The sequence below is a fragment of the Haliotis rubra genome, unplaced genomic scaffold (genome assembly GCF_003918875.1).
Source record: "Haliotis rubra isolate DU_JTF1 unplaced genomic scaffold, ASM391887v1 Scf73, whole genome shotgun sequence".
NCBI lineage: Eukaryota > Metazoa > Mollusca > Gastropoda > Lepetellida > Haliotidae > Haliotis > Haliotis rubra.
The window spans coordinates 1,332,598-1,344,984 of record NW_025767446.1 but is presented as its reverse complement, the minus strand read 5'-3'; the positions used below and the strand labels follow the sequence as shown (position 1 = coordinate 1,344,984).

General features: G+C 39.6%; 1 protein-coding gene across 6 annotated transcripts in view; it reads right to left on the bottom strand.

Annotated features, from left to right (window-relative positions):
- Positions 1 to 5,656: 5,656 nt before the first annotated feature.
- LOC124259611 (FMRFamide receptor-like) overlaps positions 5,657 to 12,387 on the bottom strand; it is a 195,936-nt gene continuing 189,205 nt past the window's right edge. For 5 of the 6 annotated variants that reach the window (XM_046693777.1, XM_046693776.1, XM_046693779.1 and 2 more), the window contains one exon: positions 5,657 to 7,160. In XM_046693777.1, the coding sequence (XP_046549733.1) occupies positions 5,922 to 7,103 (1,182 nt within the window). In that variant the 5' untranslated portion in view covers positions 7,104 to 7,160 and the 3' untranslated portion in view covers positions 5,657 to 5,921. Of the gene's footprint in view, positions 7,161 to 9,711; positions 9,723 to 12,387 lie in introns of those variants that run through there. The other variant, XM_046693780.1, reaches the window with a different exon arrangement.

The window sequence follows — 12,387 nt, the reverse complement described above, 5'->3', positions numbered from 1 at the left end:
GCTCAACCCCTGCCCTTGCGATCGTTCAAAAAATGAAACGGCTATTGAAACGCATAGCATGTCAAGGCTCACGTCTGCACAACGTCATGAGGCCATTGGGATGGTCCGTGGGGGAATGTCTCAACGACAAGTGGCTGCACATTTCCACTGCCACCGGAACACCATTTCTGCACTGGTGAGACGCTACCAGAACACAAATGACGTCATCGATCGGCCACGTTCTGGACGTCCACGTGTAACAACGCCAAGACAGGATATATGGATAAGGGTCACCCATCTTCGCCACAGGTTTCAGACTGCAGTGATGACTGCCCGAACCATCCCAGGACTTCGCCGTATCCACCCCAAAACAGTTCGACAACGTTTACGTCATCACGGGATCAGACCACGACGTCCCGCCATACGGCCTATCCTGACACAACGTCATCGACAAGCTCGCCGAATGTGGTGCCGAAATCATGTCCGCAGACCCTTGTTTTGGTGGAGAAATGTTTTTTACAGATGAGTCCAGGTTTAACATTTCCAATAGTGATGGACGTCAACGTGCCTATAAACGCGTGGGAGAACGTTATGCACAGGCCTGTGTCTTGGAGAGGAATCGCTTTGATGGTGGTTCCGTGATGATTTGGGGTGGATTAACATAACAGCACTCCAAAGAACTCCTTTGGTGATTGTTCAGGGCAACTTAACTGGTGTGGGCTACAGGGATCAGATTCTTCGACCTGTGGCAATTCCTTTTCTGCAACGTCATGGCCCTGGGTTAACATTCCAACAGGACAATGCCCGCCCTCATACGGCAAAGGTTGCTATGGATTTCTTGCAACACCACAGCGTTGACTTACTGCCTTGGCCTGCAAATTCACCGGATCTCTCCTCGATAGAGCATGCTTGGGACGAGATGGATCGACGTCTACGCCGTCTTCCTCATCCGCCAGATAACGTCCTTGACCTTGCAACAGAACTTGAGAGAATCTGGTGTGACATCCCACAAGCCTTCCTTGCACGTTTGATAGGTTCTATGCGTCGTCGATGCACTGCTGTTCTCAATGCCGATGGTGGACATACCCGTTATTGAGCTTGTGACATGGTCGTTTGACCCCTGTCCCGCTTGTGGACTCGTGACGTCATTGTGATTGACTTTTCAATTGAAATTCTCCCGACTTGTTATGGTCTCATGATCCGTCCATTAAAGTTTATATGTACCTTTGACATTGTTATCGTACTTATCAACTGGGATAATATTTTGACAATGCACAGTTTCTTTATGTGGCTAGTGTACTTTGCCGGGTTTACCTCCGCAAATGTATGCGAAAAAAAGAGTTTTGAAAACATTTACGCCTAATTTCTGGTGGATCTGATAGAGATGAGAATAAATGGTTACATTTTGGAAGAATTACTTATTTTAGAACGGTATTTCTCCAAAAGATTGTTTAGTTTTTTAGGCCCAAGTGTACGTGAATGTTTGACATTGTCATAATTCAAGCAAGAATGAGATCAGTACTGAATTTATTGTCAAGTAGTTCCCAACGGATATTGCCTCTAATCCAAGTTCCATTACTGGCACAGTTTAATTCTTATGCCTTTGTTTGTCATGACCAGAGTATGCATGCCTCATCTTGGTTTAATTTGAAACGAAAAGACTAAGCATGAAAATTTAGCACCTGTAGTACAGCGTAGAGGCATCGTTCGGAAGGGACTAGAGAATCAGTTGTATCTTGTAAAATTATGAACAGTGCTACCAATCTTAATATTTTAGGTTGAGTATTATCACTAGTATTACAGCACATAGTATAAAGATATAGGGACATAAGGGATCACCTTGTCTACACCCCCTAAATATTTTGACAAAGGGGATTCAACGACACCTACCATTACACATGAATTTCATTGTAAGACGTGTTGTCCATTTCCTAATTCAAATTCCAAAACCAGTTTAGTGTTTCGCCTATAAATCCCCAATCACATGCATCAAAAGACTTATTACTTAAAGGTAATATTAAACCTGGTATCTTGTGTAGTCAATACGAACCCGGAGAAGATGACGCTTGTCACATTATGAGACTTCATTAAATGTACCAGTGGTGTTTCGTGTTCAAGTTTTGGGTTTCTTGTATACACTTTGATGGCCACTGACCACCGGGTTGCATCACATTACTGGAGGTTAAGCGTTAAGTATAAGCCATGGGGTCAGTCCCATATCGGTGTGGGATCATTTCTAGTTCATATCTTGCACATGTCTGTTCAATAAGAAATGCAATGATGTGATATATGCGTACATGCAATGCTATTTTCCATCTTCCCGTTACCCGTTATCTACAATGTACTGCCAATCTTCCAATTATCCAGAAAATTAACCAGTGTGCCCCATCCAGTAAACCAGTGTTTAGAACTTCAATTTCAATATTCATCTGGTACCCACCACCCAGTGCTCCGGATGTTCAGTTCACCAAAATCTATATTCACCGGTAGATATCCATTAACCAATACCCACAGCCCATTGGCAACAATCTGAAATTCATTTTCAAATATTCACCTTCTACCTTTTACCACCAACTATCTATCACATATACCTTACCCTATGTCTCATTATCAGTTATTCACCATCCACTTAACACAATCAACTCACATCCTCCTCCAAGCTTCTCATGTGCACCATTGCGCTAGAACCATTGCGTTTTAGATTTGAATTACTTTACGCACGTAAAAGCGATATTTGGCGGAATATGCAAATACTTTCAAAGTCTCAAGCAAAACAATCGCACATTATCGATTTTAAAACTCCAAAGTTTTGTTGTGGAAGCTATCAATCATATGTACAAGTTCGAGGACAATGGACGAGCTGAACGCTGAAACACCAAGTTACAATTACACAATTGATTATTTGTTTTAACTATAGCCTTACATGTGACTGGTAGTCTTTGACGTAAAATAAAGTTGTTCAATGGCGAATAGTATTTGTTCTGAGCCCTGAACATTACTGGTTACACGATGATGCGGTTACAAGAAGATCCTGTTACATCATATATCACACATATAACATTTTGATTCCTGCAAAAGCATTGGTTCCGGTAATGTTGATAAATAAATAACCATTACTTTGATGTAATGAAAGAGTGCAGCTCGTTTATATTCATTCATGTTCATTACATATAACTCTGGTATAGAAACTGAAGATTATCCCTTTTCAAAACATCAGTGCCTCCTCATCTGAATTCAGTCAGTGTGATTCATTGTACAGTAATAATTCATGTGATACGGCAATCAATGTTAACTATGAAACAAGTGTCATACCACGCTTATGCGCCCGTGACTTTCACTAACTCATGTTACTCGCTTAATCGCCGGTGGTTAATCGCACTGATGGAGATTGCTAAGATCACTCAATAAACGTTCTGGCTTGGTTCATTGCCATCTTCAACGGTTCTGTTCAACCTGAAAGCAAAGACCATCTTAAGTTAACTATGAAAATAATATGTGAAATGATTGACTTCATAAACAGCATCTGTGTGAACATTTGTGATATTTGTGAAAACGTGTGCATATCCCCATGGAAACAAATTGTACTCTCTCCCTTAAAAGCTTCTACGAATAGGAAAACCCTTCAGTTCAGTGGTCAAACTGCCAAGTCCTTTCAGTTTTCCCCACCTGAACTGGAAACGAAAGAGACGGGTGGCGCAGTCTAACCTATGTCATATTTATAGATACCACTACTCAAATACTATGAGCATGAGGTATGACTTGTCAAAGGTGCTGCAATTTAAGTTGCGTTTTCGTGGGCACTGCAACCACTTTGATCATGGATTCTAAATGCAGCTCACTACCGTCATGTTCATGTGTATTCACTTGAGTAATTGACGTGCCTTTGCATTGGTTTGTAACGGGTTCCATTGGTGGTGCAGGACAATTCATCCTTTTTAAACTCCTGGAGTAGTCTTTTGAAAACATCCATAATTTCATGTTCGGGATGAAGTCGAAAACGTTCAACGGACTCTTGAGAGATTTCTAATGATTATGAAAAGTGCTCAGCCGCTTCTATTTACGCAAGTAAATATGGATTTTTCGTCTGCTTGATGTGACACAAAGATTATCAGTTCCTTGTGCAGCATTCGTTAATCAATGATATATGCAGATGTAGTGATGGACTAAGGACGTCTTCAGTTTTATCAAGTTATTACGTATAGGCTATATTATTATTATATTGCATTCCCATCGTCTCAACAATTCTTAGTTTAGTTGTTCGGTATGGCATATTAAATACACCAGAAACGATTACAACCGAACGGGATCTATGAAGGATTTATAAGGCATTTGCAAATATGTTTACATAAGATGTTTTTAGAAAATGGATGTTAATTTTCAAAATCAAAACTTATTGTACCAAGACAAGGACCCAAAATTAATGTTAGACGGTACTCCTATTAAAGCAGCCAAGTTCTTATGACTCCATCGTCTATGGTGCAGCCTGCAAAGGCAATCTTAACTTTCCAGATCCTTTCCACCATCAAGGTCTCAGGCTTTGTCTTGGATCTTTTCGAACTTCTCCTCTTCTTAGTCTTTACGTCGAGATCGATGAGCCATATTTAAAACATCGCCGTATCAAATTCAGTATATCACAAAACTATATTCTAAGGAGTCCAACCCTTCTTACAACTCTGTGTTTAATCCTCTTTATGATGATCTGTACAATAAGACATCGATCTTATTCCGCCCCAAAGGAATAATCTTTAATTTCGGCTGCTAACATTGAGCTCTCCGCCTGCTTTCTTCATCTCTTTGGCCGTAATACCATAGGTGTTTTTACATTACATTAATAAAACTTAAGAAATCTGACACAAACCAAACAAATGATCTTTAAACAATAATAGTTATGATACTTACATAAGTGTCTTCACAGATGGACCCAAAGTAGTTGCTATTGCCGCTATCATTGGATCCTAATAATGTCCTGCTTTACTGTGTTGACCTTGCCATCACAAAGCATAAGTATTTCAACACTTCATCCTTGACGGATCTTTTTAATCGTGTTGTTTAGCAAAAGCTCTGTAAGTCCCCAATGGTCTCTTTGGTGATATTATAGCCCATTTCTATATTGCATTTTGGTGTACAGAAATATCGCTTTATGGTTACATGCTACTTTAAAGAGTTTATATGTTATTTTACTGTCCATTGTCGACAAGTGTCTAAGTTTGTCATAGCCACCATATGGCTGAAATATTGCCCTATGACTTTTTAATTTTAACTCGCTCAGTAACGCTAAGCACGTTTACTACACTTTGTGTAACCTGTCTTTACGGAGCGTATGTATGGTATGCACAGCAATTCTGCGTTTGCCTCAATATTTTTCGGTGCTTTTAGCAATGGTTCAGGATATTGACGGCAATCGGTATGAAGTCAAGAGGCAAAACAAAGGTCAAAGATTTTCATATGTTATTGAAAATTGATTTTTCTCAGAACGTATGAAAGCTGTTGTTGTAGGTATTTTAACACAGAACCAGTATGCTGATTTCATTACAATATTAAATGGCTCGTTATATGAACACAAAGGATATTGGTTACTGAACTAATACTGGATACAAATAACGGTTGCTGCAAGCAACGTCCAGATCTCATATCAAAGATAAAGAAAAGAAGTGATTGTATCAACTATAAACATACATTCTATACATGGATTTGTTTTATTCAGTTCACCAAATGAGCATAATCATCTTAAGTGTAAGAAGCTTGATGGAATCATTAACATACAAAGAATAAATATCAAGATCGTTCATCTAGGTGTCTCTCTCTCAAGTTACAAGGCTTCAGCGGGCACGTTTAATATTTATCGATACAAGTGGCACAATTTATGAAAACAAAATAACGCAGCTAGCAACGCAAACTGAACAAAAGGCCGTTATGGTATCAATGTCCATGCACACATAAGGTCACACATATGTCTCCTGTGCATTTGTCTGCGTCTTATCTTCAACGTCTTTTGAATTGTTCCTAATCACATGGGTACTTCCGTTTCGCATGCTCCGGCGTGTGTCCTTTGGAACAAGGTCCGGTCGGCATGCGCAGAATATCCTCAAGAAGGTGTTGCGGAACACAATACTCAGTGCACAGTACAAAACAAAGTTAAACGCGGAGTTGACGGCAAGCAGGGAGTCTGTAATCTCGCGGATGCCCTTCACCAGATTCCCTTCCTCGACGTAGCCTTTGCCAAAGAACGTCGACATCACGGCGTCGGGTGTGATGCAGATGACGAAGACGAGGATAATTATGATAAGCATCAGAGTGATACGGTTCCTTGATGACAGACGCTTACCCTTCACCCGTTCTTTACGCAACTCGTTGATAATACGAGCGTTAAGGTAAATCAGAACGAATAGAGGGATAATAGCTCTAAGAGCGTTTTGGATCCACGTGTAGGGTACCATGAAGGCTTCATTGTTGCCAAGGTCTGTCGGGATAATCGCACTGCATGTAATATTGTTCTTGTCGTCATGAAAAGTTTCTACCTTATATCTGAACAGTGACGGCAGAGAGAGGAGGATCATGATAATGAATACTATAGCGCACACCAATCGAGCGCGGGAAATAGTGCATAGCTGTTTCGCACGGGAAGGGTGACACACGGAGATGTAGCGTTCCAATGCAACAGAAACAGTTAGCCAGGCTGTGATGCACACAGCCATGTTAAATATGTAATGGGCGAATGGATACAGGGTGATTTTCATCTTCTCCGAAAGTTCTGCATCGTTAAGAAATAGTACGACCATTACAAAGTACAAAAGGTCATTGAAGAGTTTGATTGTATCTGAAACCGCCAAGGCTGATAAATACACATTTGTTGACGTCGCCATGTCTCTGTGGCTCAACACAATCAGAGCCAGAACATTTCCAGTGATGCCTATGATACACAGTATGGGATATATAATCAAGCCAGTGACGTACTGCGCACGACGATAAAACCCTTCGTAGTCCAAGGTTTCATTTGCCAAACAGGATCGATTGTCAACCGCCACATGATACCCAGCATCCGGAGACGTCAGGTTCATAATCAGTGCTATGACAGGTTGGGGTTCTTTCCCATAGTGGTGGGTCTTTTCTCCCAGTAACTCCATGTTTCTTCAGTTTTCGCAATCAAAGTTGTCTTTACCACATCTCATGGCTGGATACTCCTGCAAATAAAGAACACACTTTTAAACCTTCATTCAATGTAAATACTACTAACTGACATTTATGTAGAAAGGTAAGAAGGAATGATTTGATTGAAACTCAATTATTAACACATAAGTGACAAACGTGTGTCAAAACAATAATGCAAATAATAGTAATAGTTTTTCTAATGAATTGCTGGATGTTAACCCAGTATACCCACGAGGCCACTGAAATGGCACCGACCCGAGCCATGTGATGTTTGCAAAGAAAGGATTGTAACCAACTGGGTTAGAAAACATGATGACCATGAGAAACCGAGAGGGCTGATCAGAACTTTTCACAAATAAGCTAAATGAGCTCTTCTGTTTTTCAAACATCTCCGAGTTTACTTTCAGTCCAATTTCCTTTGGTTTGAGGATCTTTTGCTTTGTTTTCTTCTTTTGCCTCTATCTAACCAATTACAGAATCGATTGCTACGTTATTCAGGAGGGAGTTTGATGTGTTTGACCTGAACGTCATCTCGAATAATCACAAATAATTCAAAATGCCAGAACTTTTCCAACAACTCATTCCTCGAGAGCGACATGACCTCAACAAGATTCCTTTGGATGTAAGAACATATCATAAGCGACATATGACTGACCCTCGTTAGTGATTTGCTTATTATGAATTCAAGTCATTTGAAAGGTTCGTTTAATTACGATGATTGTTACAGAGAAGGGAACAAAGAGTTAGTTCCTTAGCAGACAAACCATTAAATGGCCTGTGTTCCACAAAGTAAAGTCGAAGATCTGCAATATTTAAACATATTTCCAGTACAGGCATTGTGGGTACTTTCTTGGGTGACTTGAGATGTTCCTGGATATTTGTTTGATTAAGACATACATTGTTGCCTGAAAGGAAAAGTAAGACAAACTGTTTAGAACATCCAACATATTACTTTCAGCAGATATAGCATTCCAAGAAAAGGATTACGTTTCTTGTGAAACCTGGCATAAATTATCCTTCTTCAGTATTTTCTTCAGATTTGTTTCTTCAGAATATTTAATGAAAGAATTCTGCTGTTACTAATCTTCTAACATACACTGAAATGGCCCCTCTTCCGATTGCAGAATATACCTCAAAAGCTTTTTGTCACAAGCCTTGTTTTCAAGTTGATTAATCTATTCAAAATAATATTGTCGTGTCTAAAGAATACGCTAAATCGGTGGATACTGTCACACTTGGGAGATATGGTGTCCAGCCGGCGCAATAAAATGGAATTTAGTGGAGATCCTGTAATTGCATTCATGCATAATACAACGATAACTTTCTTGCACAAGCATACACATGGGATTTTTTCAGATAATACTGAGTACAGATGCTAATGGGTACGCGACCTGACTCAGAAGAGCTTCCTCTCAGGTTACAAGTATATTTCTTTAACTTTCGGTTGTATTTTTCTTGCTGTGTTACTATATTAATGCAGACCAGGATGTTTTAATATTTGTGTGATGATGTCTTGTTAGTGGAGAAGTTGCATGTTATGTTAGTGAGGTCTCATTAATGAGGTGTCATGTTAGTCAGGAGGTGTCATGTTGGAGGGGTCTTGTTAGTGTTGAAATAAAATGTTGATGACGACAGACCATGGTTCGAAGTTCAGCTGATACATTGGTTCACAATCATCATTCATATACAACAATAGAGCATTCCATGGCGTGGTGTTAGTTAAGTGTTTTGTTCGTAACAGTAGAAGCGACAAAACCCTTTCCACATTCATAAGAAATCTGGGGCGGTGGGGTAGCCTAGTGGTTAAAGCGTTGGTTTGTCACGCCGAAGACCCGGGTTCGATTCCCCATATTGGCACAATGTGTTAAGCCCATTTCTGGTGTCCCCCGCTGTGATATTGCTGGAATATTGCTAAAAGCGGCGTAAAACCAAACTCAGTCAGTCAGTCATAAGAAATCTCTGCCAAAAGCAGAGTCGATTGTACAGTAGTGACTATACCATGAGCAGATATTTGTTCCAGCAGTATTACAGTTTTATGATGTTGTTTGTACATAAATCGGGTCTGAACCAGACAATCCAGTGATTGTCATCATGCGATACGATGACAGATGTTACGAACAATAAACGTAATGACCTTAATGCTTAGTAGTTATCGGCATATTGTTTTTTGATACCGATCATGTTTCCCAATGCTGTTTTTCAGCAGGTAAAAGCATCAGTGGTCAAGGCGAGACTGGTTCACTGACCGACTCTAACCAACTACAACCCATAAGGCCACACTAGTCAGATATGTATCAAATTAGGTCCTAACATGATTTAAACTGCGGTATTAATTCATCACCAAATGGTTCATAGTCGCAAAAGCAGAACGTCGAATGGATGGGAGTGAATCTAATGCTGCCCAACCCTCCTTGGTGCACGTGGAATATTTGTCTTGCCCTTCCAGCGTATTCCAGTGTGCTCCAAGTTTCAAAGTTCAACAACCCTGTGTCGGATCGACATCTGTGTGGGTCTGTGAATGGTTGGCTGAGAAAGGGGTTACAGTGAGTATCGTGACAAAGACAAAGATGCAGGCCATAGAACATGAAGATTCTTAAATGTGACACACACCTCCTTTGATAGATCCTGATAGAACCCGTGCTGCACATGCCCTTTTCAATCACCATCCATCATTCGAGCAAATTTGTTTGGCGACATTATTCAAACACCACAGAAATCATTATAATGCATATACCATGCAGAAACATTGTGGAAACTAATACTGCACACAAACCTTCAGTGTTATGTGTATATGTTAGAGTAGGACTGTCAAGCAACATATTTCATATAAGTGCAACTACAATGATACCAAGTTTTGGAAGAAAGATCGCTGCAAGTGCTCCTAGGCAAAAATAAAGTTTAATTCTGGATGCCAATATACTATCTTTGCAATAAATAGACATCATGTATTCTGTGCCGGTATCTGTGCACAGACAGGTTGACATGAGATTACTGACGAGTAACACCTTCAGCTGTTGCATTGAGTACTGTAACACATTTTGTATTCTGTGCAAGGAGATGTTGACAGAGGTTGATTCGTGTAGAATAAGGAATTTGACTTACATATGTTTTTCACATCCATGGTGTATTCAATCATGGTAGTGTATGGAATTATCTGCGGTAATGCGGTAATTGAACATGTCCGAGTAAAGGACGTTTTAGTGGATGGCAAAGTTTTAATTCGATTATGACATGACGGTTTGGTATAGATCCTTATCACGGTGTCAAACGAGAATGAAGCAATACAGCAGAGTACATAGGAACATATCGCAAATTATGAAGCATGTGGATCTGATAGTAGTCATCAGATAGATAAACGTGATGCAGGTAGGGGCTAGTGTCATGATGGAATTTTTGGAGATGCAGAAGCAAGAATATCATAATAACTTGATGAGACTGTATAAAACATTGGGTCAAGGACATCAAGCTGTTGTTTAAATATCTATATTATCAGTAAAAATGTATGTCTCATCCATATATAATAACGCTGCTGCGGTTTTTTATTAAAAATATATGGATTTCCATTGAATTAAAGAACCTGAGACTTTAACAGCAGTTTTGTGATATTTCAGATTTGGTAGTTATTCTTTGAATGGGGATTTCCAAATGAGGCTTAATATAACGTACGCATTTTGAGCGTGTGATCCTTAATGTCATACGGGACATTAGCAGGAGTTCACGACCAATAGCTCCTTCAGTCCGTCTCTAAATAAACTGTTTTTACTGAATGTCGAATTATCATTATTTCACAATTATGTAAACGTCTTTTTCTATCACAGATCGTGATTCATAATAGTTATATCTATTGCATGTCTCCGCACAACGGTTGTGGTTCTACAGTAACAGTTTCGGCTGAGAGAAGACTAATGGGTGGTATTGCGCCATTATGTAACTAAAAAATGTCATCCAGTAGCTACAGAACAAACATATGGTTGTCAAAAAAGGGATACATGCGAACAATGCCTTAAATCAAAGATACTAAAAATTATATGCAATGGATTCCTTTTGATGTTGGTCTCTGAAATGCAACGCCATCCGAATAAGGAAAAATAACAGCCTATTTGTTTCCTCTTTTACTCTGAAAGTGAAGGCATAGAAAGATATTCCATCTGAAGAAACTACAGTACCAACCCTACATCAGTTCAGAATGTACAGTTATGGACGTAATATGTAACACTCAAGATGCACGTCACATTAGGTTTCCGTATATAGTTCAGCTATCCTAGTTTTAGTATGATACAGGTATGTAGTGTCACTCGTACTTTTCCTGTGCCATTTGCCTGGGATGACAACGTCCAGGTTTTCAGCCTATGCTCTTTTTAGTATTTATCGTAAAATATTTGTATGGTGCACATTATGTTGGTAAATGGTAAAACCAGGGTCAACAAGGTTTCAGCTTGGTAAGGAGCGTAGTAACTACTAGAGCGTCTTTTGGTATCAAATATATCAGCTCAGGTATAGTTAATAGCAGAAGGACACGCCTCCATGAGGATCGCTTCTCCGTTGAAACCAAAGGTATTTTGATCTGGTGATGCATAGATATCGTACAGATTATACCTGCTGATGTACCAAAAATGTATTTATCAGTACATCTTCGTCATATGGACTCCGCCGATAACTGGACATAATATCATATAACAAGTTAATCTATACGACCTGAACAAGATTTAAAGGATTTGCTGTCGTGGTCGGCCAGACAGAGCTGTATTATATCATGATTTGTCAGTCTGGATAGGTTCCGACACATGAGAAGGCTCCGGGACTAGAGAATGTGTCGACGTTATCTGTATTACTTGAGACTAGTTTCTTTCATCGAGTCCTTTCATTGGGTAAACGTCCCTACTCCGTATGCAAGTTATATCTCACTCTACTGATAGCCGAGTCGTTGGCATCGTATAAGATGTTGTTAGCCGATTGGGTAGGTGGAATGGTGGTGGAAAGGCTCAATGGCGGATTAATTATGTAAGAGGTATGAATAGAGATTGATAGCCCATGAATAATTATATTAAATACAATGAGTATTTTCCACACTTGCGTAAGGAAATCCGTCCTTGACTGTAACCGGATATTGAATTATGCATAAAGAGGGATATTCCTCAAGGAAATATCATTATAATGGACTTCCTGTCGTAATGAGAACATATGCAAAATTAATTGTAACCAGATATAAATGGCTTTGGTTTGCGATTATAAAAGATAAAAGTGGGATTTGGCTGACTG